Raw genomic sequence first — 19,670 nt, 5'->3', positions numbered from 1 at the left:
AACTGCTGTGTGTGTCCCTAGAGTGCAGGCAGCAGTTAAGGCTAAAATACTACTGTGTCAAGTCAGCTCAGATTCAAATGAGTTTTTAGAGATTTTATGATCTTTCACTCGTTCTTACTCTAAAATTTTCATTTTCAATCTCTCCTTCCAACCAGCTGGGATCAGAACCAAATGTTTTTTAACACTTCAGTCCTGCTGAGATACCTTGAGGCCTCAGCATAATCCAAGGTCTCTGCTACATTTCTGTTTGCATCCCAGCACCAGAGACAAGTTGGGTACAGAATGGAGATGATCAGTAATCTGAATAAAAAATGAAAAACTTAGAGCAGTGCTGAAGTATTTTTTGCTTCAGATGGAGATTAGGCCAAGATAACATCATAATAATTCCTATCTATGGTCACAGTGTAGCAGCGCGAGCTGCCAACAATTTTATCTGAATGTCTATTTTTGCCTTAAGTAATTCCATTTTTATTGGAGTGGGGGGTGGGGGTGTGTGTACAAAACTAAAGAAAATTATATTTTGAGTCCAAAAGTCATTCAAAACTTCCAAGTGAAAAATGAAAACAAAATAGTACTTCAAATTAAAACAATATATTGCATTTTGTTTTCAATACTTTCTCAAAATTAAACTTTGGATTTTGAAATTCTGTGCTTAGCATTTTTCATTTTGTGCTACATTTTTGAGCAGGCGGATTTTCCATGTGGGAGGCAAGTCGGGCCAAACAGGCTGGGTATGACTTTGTATACTACATTCTGCTCCACATGCTACTGTGCACGTACAGCCTCTCCACCCTTGGTGTGTGCACTCCACCTTCTTTTCTGAAAAAGTAAACAGCCCTTGTTGAGGTTCCAAATTTTCCTGACCAAAAGAAAAAAAAAAAAAAAGTTTATGTTTACAACAACATCTTAACAAGACAACTTTGTGCTATCAGCAGTACCGTATTTTGTAAGCTTTCATTTTGGCTATCTAGCACTCCTCATCGCCTTTCTAATCCAAAGAGAATACTGCACTACAAGTCATAGGAGTCTGGCCTTGCTCCCACAAAACCAACACAGATGTTGCTTCCCAAACTGCTGCAGCCTGTGCAGGCAAAATCAGGCAAACTATGTAGTTAATAAGCTGAGCAGTGATATACAATTATGTTTGCCCAACTTGGCAGTGTCTCTACTCTTGTGCAATAGTGCTTAAAGGATCCAAAGCTTCCCAGTCTGCACATCTTATGACCAGAATGAAACCAGCTCCACTGCCTTAGAAATGCTGCTGTTTTTTGTGAAATCAACTGTTTTGCTGTCTGTAACATAGCACCCTGCAGAGATGCCTGAGTTTACTGAGGATAATGCAGAAAATGAGCCAGTTTTGGACCTAGTAGACACATATCCGTACTTACTGAAAGACAACACACTAGTGCACTGACACACTGATGTGGCTGCGTCAAGAATGCAAATGCATATCTATGTGTGGTAATACGCTGTGCCATGCACAGAAATTTGCTTTCTCAGAGCTGGCTAGAGGATGCATCCTGTGACTATAGATAGTAGCAAACCTGCCATTTATCAATAAAAAGTTGACATTACCAGATATGCTACATTTGATGCATGCAAAAAACCATCTGCCTGTGGGCATCATGGAGGACTGAATATCCCCAGAGCCTTCTGACACTTAACTAAAGGTGAACCCCAGACTCTCAGTAAAGAAAAATTTTTACAGTCCCCCACTAGAGACAAAGATGTGAGCACATTATTGAGGCCACACACAGAAAAGGGATGGAACTGTGGACTGCAATTTATAAATCCTCAGGCCTCTGCTTCTTTAGCTGACACTAGTAACAACCACTAAGGCTTCTTTAAATCTCTGTTTTAAGTGGCACAGTTACACCCGCATTAGGCCAGACCCGACGTGCCTTCAGAGTCTGCAAAGAGCTCAGACACCACTAAAAGAGGAACAATATGGATGAAACAGATCAATCAATCATATTGTAAATTATCCTGCTCCTCCCAAGCAGTGAATCAAAATTTCCATGATTGCCACAGACTTGAAGGTTTCTGTCAGCCCCTTTCCCTGCCTGGAAACCAAAGAGAGGAACATCATAAGGAAGTTCTGGCAAAGTATTCACAGCACTATTTCCCACCTTTTTGGGATACCATAGCTTGCCCTTTTGTGCTGCCTCTCTTTTAAGAAATACAAAGACCACTGCACTGATCAACATCTCATCCACCAAAACTTTGGGAAGCAGAACATGAAACACAGAAAAAGGGAATGACTTCATACAGCTTGCTAATGAGTCAACAGCAGGGCCAAGAAAGGAACCCAGATCTCCTACCTTGCATCTCTTGCTGATTATGCTACAGAACAGATTTGTTCAGAAAAAAGAAGCACCAGGCTACAAGACTGCCTTCAAAAAAAGTTCCTGCTTCAAGCAGGAGCCTGCAATATTAATGCCCAATTCATGGCTTCAGGAATATTCAGGGAAAGGTTCCCAGGAGCTTCATTGATTTAAATCAGGACTGAAGAGTGATAAGAAGAAAGCTATACTACCTTGAGTCCTGGGAACAACCTTTGAGGTAGAAGAAGGCAGATTAGAAGGATCACTGACCTCTCCCTCATCTTTTGAGAGTAGCTGTCCACAAGAAAGAAAGTCTTCGTATTTGGCAAAGGGGATGACGGGCTCTGGCAGCTCTCGAAGGTAAAGCTTCAGGAGGGACGCCACAGTGTGAACATCCGTGTTGCTGCAATAGAGAAGAGGGAAGGAAATTTAGAAACCCACACTACCCCAAAGCTTGATGCCTTTCATTGGGGGTGCATCAAGATCCATCTCGGGGACAGGGACAAAGGACACAGTTTGAAGGAAGCTGTTCTGCCATGTTTGTACTAGGCAGGAGCGCCTACCTGGGAATGAGGGAAATCTCCCATTTTGTCAAAATATAAATGCATCTCAGGCAATATGGGCAGTGGAAGGGATATGCCCATGATACTGCTTAAGGTAGGGTGGTGCTGTCGTTCCTCAGCCGATGTGGATTAGGAACATGAGCAATACAGTCCAGGCAAGTGCACAGTGATCATGTAGCACTGACAACAGACCTCTTCACCCTTGTTCAGTCAAACATAACCTCTGATCCTCTCACTGATCCTTCCTGCCTGATATTCTCCCCAGAAAGCACCCACCAGCATCTGACAGGCCAGGCTCCCAAGTGTCCTGGTCAATTATTCAGAAAAAAATGGAAGAAGCTGTATTTCCTCCAGGCCCTCTATTGCCATTTGGTATGGCTCCACAGCTTGCCGGTCACATCTCATCCCCCAGGCTGGGGTATCTGGCATTTCCTAGTCCACCTATTATGTTGGGATGTCAGCTTTGCTTTTCTCTCCCACTCCAGGAACTTCTTCATCCTCTTCTCTGTCCTTTGCTTTAAGTTGGGGTTGAGGTGTCAGATCCCATGATGAAGAAGAACCTGCTCTTCTCTTTCCATTTCCTATCCAGCTTTTGATGTATGGCGATACCTCTCCCTCATTCCACATCTGCTGTTGTACAACTTTGTTAATCTTTGCAGATGACCTCATCAACGGTTTTGACAATTTGAAGTCTAAATAAATTCTGTCACCTGCTCCCCACTACCCACCATTGCCCTGACACTCTTTAAAGAACTCTGAAAAAAAAAAAATCAGTAATCATGCGGCAACAGAATTTCAAATCCTCACCTCTATCAAAAAGATAAATCTCCTCTTCTTAGTATGTTTTTAAGCATTTTTGGAACACACAGATAAAGCAAAACAGGAAAAATTACAACAGGAAGCTACCAGCAGCTACCACTTGGTACTAATTCTGAAAAAGCTATTCCTATTAAACAGTTCCATCATACTTAAGAATACCACAGTTTCACATAGTGGTTTTCTTCAGTTGATTATAAATGAGGTCAGTACCGTTATTCCTTTTTTCTCTTATTGGTGTGGAGTTTCAGGCATGGATGGTGGAAATGACTATTGCTCAGAAGCAGAGCCCAGACTGCAGCTTCAGGTCCGCTGACTGCAGTTATTGCTTCATCCACAAGGGTATGTGAAATCCTGCCAAACTTTCAGTGGCATGAAAGTGCAATAGGAGCAGACTGCTGAAGATGCTTCCGAAACACCACCTGGCCTTTCATAAAAATATACATAGGAATTTTAAATCCAAATTGGAAATGCAATTCTTTTAAAAATCAATATTTTAATTGTCAGTCATCACAGAGATCCAATCCACCATGGTGCAAGTCAGTGTCCAGCATTTGGAAGATCACTGTAGACACAAATGACACCTAAAAGCACTGACTTCAACTAGAGAAAAAACAACAAAAAAAAAGGATATTCCTTTCACTGCACCAGATTTGGAAACGAGCATATGGATTTCAGACTTGTAGAAAATATTTGACACTACCTAGGTATCCTAGGTCATACATGGATAGTTTTAGTTACACATAGAGAAAATTATGCTCGTTAGGAGGAGAAGCATGTCACTTAGCCAGGGCGGAACTGTTTCGCCCTTGTCACTATCTGTGACTATACATATCAAAGACCAGAGAGCTGAGCCTACAAGTTGCAGTGGACTGGTGCAAAGAGCAAAAACCAATGACGGGGGGGCCCTCGGCTGTCACACTCCTTGGGTAGCCTTAGGCTTGCCTCCTTTAATTCTGCACTGAACCTTCAGTTATCACATTTCAAATCAAGCACCCAAAACGCAGACGTTCCTTCATGGAGATCTTTATTGCCTTTGTCAAAGGTGAGACTTAGCACTGATCTATTTAGCCAGTGCAAATGCCTATGGAAATAAAGGTGCTTTCTGCTTCAAAAATGCTGGGGAAGGGCAGAAGGCTTGGCTTATCCTCGTAACAATGAAGTAGTATGGATTAGATTAAGGTACAACATGACAGTGAAACTGTCATTTCTGATTAATTCTTTCCATAGATACTCCTGTTCCAGAATATGAGCGTTTTACAAAATAACTTTGTTCACTTTCACATGAATTAAGATAATTCTAATTCTGAACTAGAGCACACAGACATTCAGTTAAAAATACAAAGATTTTGTTTAAGAAAATATAAAGTGAGACAATCTGATGATTTCAAACTATTTTTTCATTAAAATATCTCTAAATATTTGACACTTCCATTTAGGGAGCAAATACTGTCTGTGGTTAAGAATCAAAGGAAGGAGGATGGGTGGTCTGGGAAGCTGAGAGGAGGGAAGAATTAGAAGAATGTTCCCAATAAACTCTAAGGATATTCTTCCCAGGATGACACCAAACACTGTGCTGCCCGTGCAGGAGAGTGCTGTCTCTTCCTGCAGCAGTAGGCAGGGATACTATTGGCAATGTCAAGACTAGCTGCAGGTCCAGGGGAAGTAATCCCCTAGGTTAATGTGCTGGAAATATAACAGATGCTGCCTGCATCACCTGGGAAAGTGGTGCTGCTAGTGAGTTCCAGAAAGAAATGGAGCCAGGTCTCCAAGTCAAGATCCCAGATCTGATTCCACTTTGGACCTGTGATAGAGATTGGGCCAGATCTACACAATGGCCTTAGATCCAAATATCCCTGGAGTTCAAGGCCTCTTTTAGGATCAAGGCCCATTTCTCAATGCACTATTTAGGTTAGTACAATGCTGACCTTCACTCTGGGTAGCATGTACATATGAGGGAAGGAAATGCTAGTTACAGAATATGGGCAGGATTTGGCTGCAAGGGCCCTGAGAGCATCCACCCTCTGGATGATTTGATTGTCTGGGCTCAGGGCCAATGTAGAGATAGTTCAGCTGAGAGCTGCCCTCCTTCCCTTGCTGACCTTGGACAGAGTGCTGTGAGCCAGGGCTGACACTCTTCCCGTGGGAGCTGATATTAAGCTGAGTGTCTACCGTTTATCCTGTGTCTGAGCTACAACTCCCACTACCTCACAGATATGTCTGTGCCTGGCTACAGACCCTATTGATCCGGATCTGGACCCTGACTCACAGACAGATTACCTATCCTGATCTTGGATCTGTCTCATCACTATAGATTTGCCTGGTGATCACTGGACTGTGTCACTGCCTCTGCCATCTTTGTTGCCACACTGGGCTCCTGGCTCACTTTGCTTTGCAGAGCAGCTGGCCCTTGCTGCTCCCTGAGGTTGGCATGTCAGTAGGACAGAAAGACAGCTAGCATGACTTTGTACCAGGCAAGGAGTGATTACCTCAGTATTTTTATACTGAGAAGAAAAATGCAAAATTGCTATTTTTATTTCAGAAATATTTGACTCAAGTTTTGTTGAAAATCAAAATATAATACTCAGTTTTTCAACAAATGTTCCATCTCAGCTGCTGAAATCATGGACCCAAAAAAATAATTTTGGCCAAGAATTCTTCTGGGGTCAGAAAGTGCTTTGTTACGACATGCTGACCAATTCTATGCATTGCACACATAGCAGCCAGGGAACATGTGTGAGATGGTGGTGACTACTCTGAAGCCTGGTGACAAAGGAAGGGGAAGAGGTCAAGTATTGCACCTGGGCAGATCCGCTGTGGTTGAGGCAAGGGAGAACGCAAAATCTGAAAGCAGTGAAACACCTACTTCACCTCTGCCATATCCATTTCTACGGTGGGATCCCACCCACTGCTGAGTATGCCGCACCCAAATCTAGCAATGCACTTCATTCAACATGTGCTTAAATTGAAACACTGGAGTAAGGCCCATCTAGATTTATGGGCTCAATTTCTTCCCCTGCTCAAGCACTTAACTGAATGAAGGCCTTCGCACCTAACACCACACAGGAGAAAGCCCCAGAAGCCTTTAAATGAAACAACTGATGTTGTGGAAAGAATGTGTAAACTAGGATAGCCACTGCAAGGCCATGCCTGCCAGATTTTACATGCCACAGATAAACCACCCTGAATTTGGTGATGTCAACTCACCTATCAAAAAGGGGCTTCTCTCCACAGTCAAAAGAATCCTGCAGATCCTTGACAAGGTTGGCTTGGCCAGGCATCCGAAAGAGCCCCTCCTCTGTAAGACCCCGCTCCCGAATAAAATCCACACACTGTTCCACCAGCAGTGGGGCCAGGCGCTGGCCATACTTCCTCTCATACTGTACGGTGTCCTCCAACCGCTGTCCAAAGATCCCTGCCAACACAGAGCAAGAGACATCTGGGTGTCAGCTTAAACTCCTCTTGAGTTATTGCTCAGATCATACAATGAGGGAAACCTTCACATGGAAGGGGTGAACCTGTGTGAAGGTTCAGTTTCTAACAGACCCAGAAGAATAAAATTGTTTTTAAACCCAAGAATTATACGCTGAGTGATTTTTTTCCTGCTTAAGAGTGCTTCAAACTATCCTCTGCCCTAATCCAGTTTATATCTCATTATACACATGGAAGGTGGGGTTAAGATTGTGTTTATGGTTATCCGCAGCTGTCCTGAATCTGGATTAAGTAATTATACTTCCATTGCATCTTCTGTCCCAAGAATGCCAAAACAAAGGGTACACTGACTTTATGGGACACAATTCCTTTCTGCACGCACCCATCTCTTAACTGTCACACAGTTGCTCTTCAACAGTTTGCAGCTGCCCAGCCCAAAAGGTAGCAATCCTGCTAGCAGGGGATTGCTAACGTGACAGAATACAGTTGTCAATATTAAAAGTGACTATTTTGAAAATCCCCCCACCATCCTGCAAGCTTTGCATTTTTATTTCTTTTCCTTTCATTAAAATTGTTGAATGAAAATTAAAACACTGAGTAAAATGCATGCAAAATTCCCTTCCTACTAAATCATGTGTTCTGTACTTCTTGCATCTTTAAAATATCAGAAGCATCAGATACTTTAAAAACAGACTGGCCTAGATAACTCGTCAGATCTACTGTAGACATATATCACCAAGTATGAAGCACCACTGTCTCTCTCTGGGGAAATTGGATCTCCTGTTCAATACCAGTTGCTGATTGCCGCTATTGGCACCAGATCTTTTCAACAACACAGACATGGCTCAGGCTGTAAAACCCAGAGGTCTTAGTTCAATCCCTGCCACTAAGAGGCTGCTTCATCTAAAAGGACAGCTGCTGAGTTGTGTTCTGAAACCCTAAGTCCAGCACCCTACAAGGGGTGGTGAAGTCAGGGAGGACAGCATCTAAGTTAACCATATTTTGGTAGTAAGAACTCAGTAAGTGAGATAATCCTGGAATCTACTCAATTTCAGATGAGACCAGACCACAGACTGATGCATGCATGTGCTTATACCTGGCCAAGGGATTTGGTCATTCCTTACGGCTCTAGTTACCTTTCTGCAAGTAACCACATTTTCCATTTTTGTTTTAGTGTTATATTCATGGGAGGCTGATAACTCCTGGCAGGAAGTTTCCTAACCACCATTCACTGTCCTTCATGGAAGACATCATGTCAAACCATACCAGCTTCCTATATTCAGTCCAACCCTGCTGAATCCTCAGCGAAACAAACCTTTCACTATCAGTTTCAATTCCCTGAATGAAACATGCAAGAAGGATCCTAGAGTCCAATTTCCTTCCTCTGCCAGTTTGTTATACATCAGAAGACAGAAACCTTCCTTACACCCCAGCCTACACAACTGTATTACAGTATCAGAGCTGGAGGGCCATGAGGAGTCTCGAAGGAAATTCCTTCCTCATCCTGGCAGAAGGGCATGCCTTGGAGCATGGGAGTGACTTATCTTTATCCCTGTAAATTTTTGGTTTCTTGCAGAGTAAAGGTTTTACTAGTTCTCATTTCTCATTTGTTTGAATTTTCACTGAGATGAGTGTCTCTGAAGTCACTTTCTAGGACAGGGAATCTCTTCCTGCTTTTGCACAGGTTGTTTTGTAATGTCATTACATAATCCCTGCTGTCATGATGAAGCACAGCAGAACTTCTTGGTATGTGGGGCTCAGCATTGTCCAAGGGTTTCCAGGGCACTTACAGAGGCTGGGCAGCCATGAAAGAACAACCTTTTCAGCCCAGTTTCTCAGATAACTTCCAAAATCCAGATCATAGCTGAAAAACTGAAGTCTCCATGGCGTGTTCAACTCAGTCTCTCTGCTGATCCTGCTCATGCAGGAATAACTCTCAACATTGCCTGTCATAGTAAATACATACAGGAATGATCCAGCTAACTAGAGTTGCAAGCTACAGTGCAGGCCCCTCAGCTGTGAAAAGCTGGGCAGGAACATGTGTCCTGTCTAACATCCTTCATGCTATTCTGCTAGTGACCATTTCTCCCTCTTCCTCTGACCTGAATGTTAGATCCTGGGCCACAGGCCAATGCAAACCAAGATCCTTCAGCATTAATCACAGCAAGCTTGGGTCAGACTCCAAGCTGTGCACCTTAGAGACAAAAAAAAACCCCATATTCTATCATTAATCTCTGAGCCAGGCTTCCTCCCACCAAACCCATCTATTTCCTTAAAATGATACATGGTATTCACTCTTCCAGATGCAAGACATACAGGTTTAAGGAGGTCAGGCTGTCGTAGATGTCAGGGCAAATACAGCACAGCAGCCCTGTTTTCTCAAATCTCTACTTGTTGAATCATAGCCCTGTTTCTTAAAAAGCCTGTCTAGAAAAGGCTCTGGAAAAGAGGTAAATGCTCTGCGTTCCCCAGGTACAGAGATAATGTTTTTCCAGAAGCTCATGTTCTGATGTTCTAAAACTTAACTCATATCAAGGACAAAGGCAGTGTCAGACACACACATATGCAAGCACACACAGAACAACTGCATGCATAATCTCCACTTGCAGTGTGAAGCTTTTCCCTAGACTTGGCTGGTCTATGGTCAGCAACATGCTCTAATACATTTTGGGCATCAGTCCTTGCCTTCCCAGACAACTTGGATCACAACAGCAGTAGCTTTCTGTAGGTACAATCAACCGATCAGTGACTCCTAGGTAACAAGTTGACTGCAGCCAAACAGAGACCACTGACACAGAGGTTAGGGAATGTGATGCTAAGATAACAGAGATAGAAGGGTGACTTGCTTTGAGATTCAGGAGGAGCAGCAGATGGACCTTTCACAAGCACAGTATTAACACTGCTTTGGGTGTCTGCCACAAAACCAGATTCTGGGTAACATGTCTTTCTCCTCTTCTCAGGCACGGATGTTGGTTAACACCTTTTTATCCTGGATGGAAACGGAGATCATTGGAGGAAACAAAGGCACTGTAATAGTCTTCTGCTGTACTTCTGCTCACCTCCCTTTAGACCATTTCTAATAGGTAACAAGAAAAACCAGCCATGAAACCAAGACTGACATGACTGAGGATGAAGCTGATCTACCTATCGTATGATGAGTGAAAGGAGCTGGTGCAAGTGTGGGTTTCTTCCTGTGTGACAGTGTGTGCCAAAAGGCTGCACAAGTGAGATCACAGAGTCTTCACAGGTCATTTTTTGCTGAGTGGAAGAAAAGACCCTGAAGCTTTTGCCAGGGTGAAAGACTTCTCCCAGCAAAGTTCTCTTGGCTACCTCCCACCTTTGTTTGGCAGTCCCACTCCAGTCCAACTCCAATTGCAGATCTAGGTTTTATCTTTTCCTCAACCCTGAACCTTAATTTTCCAAGGAAGTGCTGGTAAAGGTCACCGAGCACTGCATAGACAGAGTATTTTGCCCAAGCCAAGTCTGTTGGTAACTGCAACTTCCCCTGACAGCCCTAATTACACTGCAGCTCTATGATTTTTCTTTCTCTCTATCCTAGCCCTTAATTTTTTTGCTGAGCCATAGACAAGGAACACCCCCAGCCACTGCTCAGAAGAAAGATTGCTCCCAGGCCAAGTCTTTTGGCAGTAAAAGCATTAGGGTTGGTGTTTAGAGAGAGAAAGCACAGAGCTGCAGTTAGAGTGGGGCTGGAAAGTTGGCCTTGAAGAAATCATTCATCTGTGCAGGGTCTGCAGAGCTTGTCCATGGCTTAGAAAAGGAAATTAGTGTTAGATTTCAGAGAAGGAGCGAGCTAAGCAGTGTCTTTGGAGTGGGGCTGGAAAAGGACTGTCAATGGCAAGTTGGAGCTTCTGACAGTTCTGGGCTTGCAGAAATCTTTCATCTGGGCATCTGCTGGGGGCCTTGACAAAGTGTACCCTCAGGAAAGTTACTGCTAGGTCTCCCACAGCTACACTGGCAAGAGACATAGCAGATGCACCTACTTCAGTCTCCCAGGGCTAAACAGTGCAGACTGAGGAGGTGTTGTCCTGCTAGCTCTGTAAAGTGCATCCCACTTCAGGTAGGTCTCAGAAGGGCTTGTAAAACTGATGTAGTAAAACATCTCTGAAACTACCAGAATATGACAACATCACCGGGCTGGTCAGGGACTGCTCTGCTTTGCAAGGAAAAGCTAATATGGAGCCAGTCACACACAGCCTCATCTGCTGGCTCCTCAAGGCACAGGCCTGTTTTTAATCACTGGGGCCTGCAGCTCAGACTGAACTTGGCAGCGCTTCACTCCATTTGATGAGCCTGTTGAAGACATTAAAGTATTTCTCTTCATTCAGAAGAAGGGGAGTCAGTGCCATCCAGTCGCACTCCCAGTCAGAGTTAGGCTGGAAATAAAGCCAAAAGGTACTAGCAAGCCGAGGGTTAACTTTCCTTCTCATACCCTTATCTATAGCTAGACCCAGTTGTTTGGTTTCAAAGCAGAAAAAAATCCAGCATGCCTGGGACCACATCCTGAATCTCAGAAAGATTCAAGAGATACTAAAAAAATGGGCTAGCAGAGCTACAGAATTTCTTTCCTCTACTCCAACAAGCTGTCTCTGTTCTTTAAAGATTTAGGTGGCTCTTTGTGGAAAAAGCGAGCCAGGAATGATGTACTGACTAAGATACAGACAGGCTCTCTGTCCTGGCCTGAATAATTCACCCACCAGCTTCAGGCATACAAAGCCTATACATTCAACTTTGCTGTCCAGACATGCAGTGGGCAGGAAAATATATGCTCTCTGCTTCATTTTTCCTCATCAGAGCTCTGATTTCAACCAAAATAAAGACAGAGATAATGAAGTCATTTCTTGAGTAGATTTCTTTACAGGGAGGACTGGGGACTCTGTATGTGCTTAAAGTGGGAAAAGTCCAGACATACCAACATCAGTTGTATGTACAGCTTAGTACACACACGTTAAAAGATGTGTGGGAAGATAATCAGGCACACACCTGGATGCTGCTATACAGCAGTACATACACCCGCGCATGCATGTAGTGCCTCACAGACAGGCAGTTTATGGATGTAAAGATTGCGTACGTGCTCACCTGCACAGGTAAGTGTCTGCATTTACCTTCCCATATTCATGCCTAGGCTCCCATTTATCTGTCCCTCTCACACATGAAAGCACTGAGAAAAAATCACGGGCAGACATTCAGAAATGCATATGCTTCCACAGCACAAAACACACAGAAATGAATACGCTTCCACAGCACAAAACACACACAAACCTATAACTCTTGTTTCCCCTCCCCTAGCCCACCCAAGCACACCCTATGTGAATTACTGCAGCAGCATTTCAAAAAGGAGTTCCACATTAGGAGCTGTACGTGCCTAAGGAAAGATAGTCCCTAACAATTAAACCATACAGCCAGACAAAGCATGCAAGAATGTGGGAAAGTAAGTGACAGATAACTAGGAATCAAGAGAAACTGATGAAGTAACTTGCCCAAGGTCACACAAAAGGGTCTGTAGTAGAACTGGATGTCTTCTGACCCCATTCCCCACAAAGAGCAGCCTCCATCTACTAGGAGCTGATTGCTCTTATTCACATGCATCCATTTAAATATTTGGTGTAAAAGCAAACAGAAACGCACCTCCCCATAACTATCCTCAAATGCTAGTTTGGCATCCAGTAGTAACTTTGGGCATAGACTGGGTCCTTTCCACTCTTTTCCCCTTTGTGAAGCCAGCTCCTTTTTTAGATTCCTAGCTTCTGTCTGAGGCTAAGCTCAAATATCTGCTTTTCCTCTAGGAAAAGAAAAACATAACAAATCTAAACCCTGGAAAATCATCTCATACCTCTTGTTCTTGTGCAGCACTCTGCTACATGACAGGCGCTGAGCTTCAAGCAGAAACCAGGCAGTGTCAGACAGCAGGAGCGGCAGAGAAAGAAAGTCCTGACTTCAGGCATCAGACACATTCTGAGTCCCAGCACTGGCAGCTTTCCATTCACCCAGCGCTACAGAGCGGAGAGCAGCCGATCTGCCCTGGGAGATAATCTCAGCAGCACATCTGGTTTTAGCTCCACAACTCGGCATTAATTATGACTTGTGCAGAAAGCATTTGAAATATCCAATGAGATGCAGAGCTCCCTGGCTCCCTCCGCACGGGGAAGGAGAGAGGAGAAAGACAGGCAGGTAGAGTCTTGCCCACCCTCGAAGCTGCCGCCAGTGTAAACAGCAGCTAAGTATAGGTCACAAGTTCTAACAAAGGCATCCCCCATCGGCTCTGTAATATATTCATGCTCTAATTGCTTGTCAGATCTATTCTAGATAGCTGGAAAAGCTGAGCAACAGTTGCTGTCTGCATGCCACACTCTGGTTCCCTTCCTGATACAGGCAATGTTGGTTGTGCTGCAGGCAACCTGGTGCCCTGGTCTGGCCTCTGATCTGCTTGCAAAGCACCAGAAGCAGAAACCTCGTTTTGAAGGGGAACATTCCCCCAGCTTAGCCTTAGTGTGCTCTGAGAGTATCTTCATAGCTCTGGGACAGGTTGGAAAGTTTCACTCAGCTTAGGAAAAGCTAGTCTTTGACATGTGCAGCTTTTTCATGCTTGCAGCTTCTGCTTTAGCCCTTTACAGAGAAGTTGTCTGCTGATGAATAACTCGGCTGAATAACTGGTAGGGGAAGGAAGTACAGGCTCCCTACCTGTGAATCAATCCCCAGGATTTACTTGCAGGAAAACATTCACCCGCCCAGCTCCTGTTCTTAGGGTAAGAAGCATGTAGTTAAGGAAAATGCTTATCACACTGTCCTAGTTTGGACTGGAATAGAGTTAATGTTCCTTTTTGGTAACTAGAATAGTGCTGTCTTTTAGATTCAGCATTGGGTTTGGTATGAGAAGAATGCTGATAACACACTGATGTTTTCAGCTGCTGCTGAGATTTCAAGGACTCTCCAACTCCCCATGTCCTGCCCATTCGCAAGTGCACAAGAAGCAGGGAGGGACCATGGCCAGAGCACCAGATCCAAACTAGCCAATGAAATATTCCATATCATGTAACATCATGCTCAGTATATAGAGGAGGGGTGGTCAGGAAGGGGCTCTCTCTCTTTATTCCAGGATTGCAACTGCAGGGTCTTGGTATTTTGGGATCGCTAGCTGGGAATGGGCTGGGTATGGTCAGCGGGTGGTAAGCAACTGCATTGTGCATTGCCCATTTATATTTTCTATTGCTGTCATTATTTTCATTTTATTAGTGTTATTAAACTGTTTCTATCTCAACCTGCGAGTCTCCCTTTACCCCTCCAATTCCCTCCCCCATTCCCAGGTTGGTGGGGAGGGTGGGTGAGCAACTGCGGTGTGGTTGGCTGCTGACCAGGCTCAAACCACGACACACACCAACATCCCATGCAGTTATACAGAGGTCAGCCCTCCATCCCATTTACAAAAGGCGTTCATGACTGCAGATCTGCAGCAGCTACCACCAAAACCTTTGCACCAAACTTCTGGGGAATTTTATCAAGTTTGACTAACTTCATCTGCCTCTGCAGGGGAAAAAAAAATAAAAAAAAATTAAAAAAAAATTGTTATCCCTGTCTGCAGCTGCTCATCTGTTTCTGTTCTTAAAATATCATGTCTGTGGTCACTGTATAGACCATAGACCGCACTCACCTGAACTTAGTGGCCCATCACTTTCTTAGCTACACTGGCTCAGTTTGAACACACATGTCAAAGAAGATACTGACTGGCCCAGTAATCAAGTTCTGAGATTTCAATCACTGACACAGTGTTGTCCTACAACTCAGGAAACTTGAAATCAAACTCTGTCTCCACATTCTCTGTTTTGATGAAAAGCTCCTGAAGAAACGACTACAGGTGAAGGCCATACCAGGATCAAAAGCTCCAGTTCTTGAATGGCGAGGTAGTAGAGTATTCCTCAGCTATTCAAGGTATATCCTGAGTAGCAAGGTATTTCACAACTAGACACCGTAAGACCAGACAATACAGTAGACAGTATTTAAAGCCCACTAAAGAATATATAGAAAGTAATGGAGAGCTTTAAACAAAAAGTACAAATGGGATCCTGAGTATTCTTCATCCTTTTAGTATCCTCTCTTCCCTTGTGGCGAATACATCAGGCTGCAGGTTAGGGAGAACCTGCCCACAGTGCTAACTGGGGAGCAGGACCAATCCTGTTCTGAACGGCTGAGACACCATCAGGATTTTTGGCACTGTGCCCTGGAACAATGCCTTAAAACGTGTCACGTCTGCTAATAACATTATGGAGCCTGGGACTCAGTGTTTGGGATGGGAGCCCAGGAGGTAGCAAATGCAGACTTTTATTCTTCCATTCACTTCTCCATTTCTGTTTTCCATCTCTCAAAACAAAAGAACAAGGAGGCATCCAATGAAATACAAAGTCACATTGCTTTACATGGATATTGTTATACCCAAAGTATAATTAACCTGTGAAATTTACAGCTTCTCTGTAGCCAAGGACAATGCATGACTCAAAGCACAATTAGACTTCAGCATAGGTTGTAATACCATGAGCTGTATGAAAGATGATGAAGATGATGTAAACTCTTCTCCAAAGAAAGAGCAAACACAGCTCTCCAGTGAGAGAAAAAAGCAGAAGGAGCACATGCTTGCTCACATGAGGGTCACAAGTAATGCATCAAATGGCAGCTGCTTCAGTGTTCTTCCCTGCACATGGTAACTCTGTAGCTATAGGTGTCCTATGAGAAGAATGCAACACTGTGCTTCACATCTACACACTCCACAGTTACCACCTTTCTCCTTATATGAAACAATTCTCAATCCCTTTCAAAGCACTGTGTTAAAAAGCATGACAGACCACAGAGTATTATGAGACTGGAATTATATTACATATATATATATATATGTATAAAATTTGTCTCCTGTGTTTTGAATTTCCAGGTCACACTTGGATCCTACTTTCTCTGTTAACCACATTTCTCAAAAATGAAATCCAAGATTCACACATAATCACCGGATTGCAAGGGCTGCAGACTCCAGAAGTATACTTGATACTGCAAGAATAGCAATAAAATGCAGAAAGCCAGCAACATTGTATGTAAACTACCATCAAAATTTTTACCTGGAGATCTGCCCATACACATGTGCCAAGGAGAGAAGGGGTAATGGAGTCTGAACTCCCTCCTTCCCCACTGGTGCGAATTGATTTAGCTGTAGACAAGTTTACCACTGGCGGCTTTTATTTTCCTAAAAAACAACTTAGGTTTCTAAAACTGTTTAGCAAGTAAATCTCACATGAACTTGCTGCTGTGGAGCTAAAGGTGTTTTCTTTCCTGGTGTCATTGTATGGAGAGAGTCCTAGTAATGCTCTCATGAGCTAGCACCACTGCAGTTACTCTGCTGCAGGTACCAGAATAGGGAGAAAGCATCCTGCCTCTACATGTCACTACAAGCCTTGAGACTGGCTGGGAAGTTCACTACAGCTCACACAACCTCTGAAAATCCAGGCATGTCTCAGGCTTGGCATCTAACTCAGGTCAAATTCAGTCTTGAATCTGGTTGCAACAGACAGGAATGGTGAACCCGCATGAACTTAGAAAATATTACTCCTCATCTCTGATTGTGAGCAAACTTGTTGGCTTGCACAGCTCTAGCAAGTGCCCATAGGGTGCGAGTATTTTTAGACACTGGCTTACACAGAGTATTAGCTAATACTCTGTGGACCTGTCTGAGGGAGCTCAGATCTAGGAAATTGCTTCACCTACTTGGACAAAAAGAGCCTAGTATCAAAGTTAGAATCAGAGCTCAAGTTCCCTAATTTTCAGGTAAGTTGAGCCTTGTACAGATTCATTTTTCAACCCAGGCAAACATGGGCACTTGAACATCCCCTTGTATCTGTTGAAAGCTGGCATTGAAACAACTACAGGTGATCAGTTGCAAGGCTGAACCCAACAGGAAAGACTTCAACAGTACATCCCCTGTACAGAAAATTTCCCTTCCAGTTTCCTTCCTCTCCAAACACTTTGGGCAGATCCTTCTCTGAACAAAATGATGTCCCCACGCCCCTCCCCTGCTCTGGGTTGGGGTCTCAACCTATACTAGTAAAATGAAATCTTTTGAGAATAAGTGCGCTTCTGCTTACTGACTGATAAACTAGTTCACCTTGGGTTAAAAGGTTAGCAAATAGCTACATGCATCCTTCTATCATACTAGGTTCTATCTAACCTGTATGAGATCTCTTGCCATCTCTTTAAGATATGTCAGGAAAGGAGCTGACTGAGAAGCACTGTAAATTACCCTAACATGGACATTGACCAGTTTATGCTTGAAATTGAGATTGCAACTGTTTGCTCACAGAGAAAACATGATAAAAAGACCTAAACATCACTTAACCACAGCATTCTGAATCCAGAGCCAAACCCCTGTGTTTATTGGTCTATTTCTCTCTAAACAAAAGCAAGAAGCATTTAGAGAACAAAACATCAAGAGCAACAAAAAATGCCTTTTAGCAAGCAGTGATCTGGACAAATGTGCCGTGGAAAAACTTCCTTCTCCCCACAACATAAGAACACCTTTTACAGAACTTTTTGTTTACCAGCTCTTGCACATGCCTGTCTACATTTAATAGATACCTTCCATACACTTGAATGAACTTATGTCTGTAGAAAGTGTCTGACCAGCAGATCTTCTCTTTCAAGTATGTTGCATGTAGATGACCCCACTGGACAGAAAAGTTTTATGAAAATTCTGGGTATTCATAAGTAAAACAGTTATGACAGTATAATTGTTGCCACCAGTGACTCATCACTAGAGAAGACTGAGAATTCCAGCTTTGAGTTCAAATGCAAGTATTACAGGGTCCAAAAACTGCTACTGATCTCTAGTAGAGACTGAAACAAGCCACCAGGATTTCTGGCCATCCTAGAACCTGGAAGGGCCCGTGATCTAGATTTACAACCAAGCTTTAGAAGACTAGCCCTTTTTATCCATTCAGAAAACTGAACAAGCTTATGTCCTCAAGACTTGCCATATCCCTATCCTGAGAGGCTGATAAGCTAAGCAGTCACTGCAAAGTGGACAGGATCAACAGTGAACACATGGGTGCTTATTCAAATCAAACTTCATCATAAATACCTCTTGTCAATCTCTAACCTGCAATTGTAAAACTCTCTAACAGATAAATCATAGATGATTTCACTTTGTTGCTTCCTCATACTCAATCAGTGATGAAAATCTGTTAGGTAATTCGCACCTTTACCTTCCACTATACAGCTAAAATCCTCAGTCGATATAAATCATAACTTGCACCTTCACCACCCAAGCATAAGGTCATGGTCTGAGTTCTAGCAACAGCTGAACCTGACCAGTTGTGCTTGGGGAGGGAATAGCATTTAGCTCCAGTTTGTACAATGGATAAAACATTTCAGAAAATCTGCTAGCCTTTCAGGAACGCTCTAGGAGAGGAGAAGGGTTCCCTACCCTGATTTGCAACTCAGAAGGTAAGAAGGGGAAATTGCAAGACCGATTACGTGATAATGGAGAAGAAAAAATAAGTGACTAGGGGATAGAAAGTCAACCTTTAGAAGGGAAATAGGAAAAGAGAGACAGGGTGAGTTTATTTGGTCTCAGCTCCTAAATGGTTAAAATTGCAACTTGCAAGGAACAGGTTACCATTCCCCTTCAGTAAGTACACATCCCCATAACATTCATCAAAGGACTAACACAGAGAAATTAAAATACTTGCCTGCAAGCTGAGAAACACCACAGGAACATGTTTGACCCATTAATCATACACTGCCAGGACATGCAGTGAGAACCATCAGTGTTTTAAAGACTGTCAGCTTTCAAACATCAAGCAAGAATCTAATGATTACAGGAATGGTGTCACTGAGAAACCGCTGGTGTAGGTGGCGATACTGGTTTAGACTATGTTCTACAGGCAATAGCCACCAACAATGTAACAAATGCACAGCCACTATCACCTTTCCATGGCACACACTAACTGAAGAGAAGAAAATAATCTGTTATTGAAACACAAACCCCACCATATTTTATCTAAACCTGGATTGCTCTTAGAGATATGAAACTAATGACTGCCCCTGCAGATATTTTTCTTTGATAGTCCAGATGGACTTAATCTTTTGTGAACCCATCTAGTTCTACTCTGAATCCATTTACTATTTTTGTTTCCACATCTTGTGACAATGAATTTCATAATTTAATTGTGTACTGCATGAAACACCTTTTTTCTTGGTTCAAACCTCATGACTGTGCATTGTTCAAATTCTACTTACATCTGTAATTTTATTTATCAGATCTTCCTTCAATCTTCTCTTTTCCAAGACCCTTTTAAAATTCATTTTTTTGAGGGAAGGGCTTAAGTTGGTTAGATTTTACATCTTAATTGCTTATACAACCTCTGAAATACAAGACCAATTCAGGACAATGCTGCTATTAAAAATTCTACCCTGAGTTTGAAGAACCGTTTCTAGCACAAGTTTCACTCAAATGGAAACATTCGCATGTGACGTTTCATTTTAT

General features: G+C 43.1%; 1 protein-coding gene across 8 annotated transcripts in view; it reads right to left on the bottom strand.

Moving 5' to 3' along the window:
* The window catches only part of ARHGAP22 (Rho GTPase activating protein 22), a 166,608-nt gene that overhangs the window by 12,401 nt on the left and 134,537 nt on the right, over positions 1 to 19,670 (bottom strand). For 7 of the 8 annotated variants that reach the window (XM_033001799.2, XM_033001796.2, XM_033001794.2 and 4 more), the window contains 2 exons: positions 6,911 to 7,118; positions 2,595 to 2,727 (listed from right to left, as the gene is read on the bottom strand). In XM_033001799.2, the coding sequence (XP_032857690.1) occupies positions 2,595 to 2,727; positions 6,911 to 7,118 (341 nt within the window). Of the gene's footprint in view, positions 1 to 2,594; positions 2,728 to 6,910; positions 7,119 to 12,986; positions 13,182 to 19,670 lie in introns of those variants that run through there. The other variant, XM_033001801.2, reaches the window with a different exon arrangement.

The sequence above is a fragment of the Tyto alba genome, unplaced genomic scaffold (genome assembly GCF_018691265.1).
Source record: "Tyto alba isolate M040663 unplaced genomic scaffold, T.alba_DEE_v4.0 Super-Scaffold_1, whole genome shotgun sequence".
In the NCBI taxonomy this organism is placed as follows: domain Eukaryota; kingdom Metazoa; phylum Chordata; class Aves; order Strigiformes; family Tytonidae; genus Tyto; species Tyto alba.
This window is presented reverse-complemented; position numbering and strand designations above follow the sequence as displayed.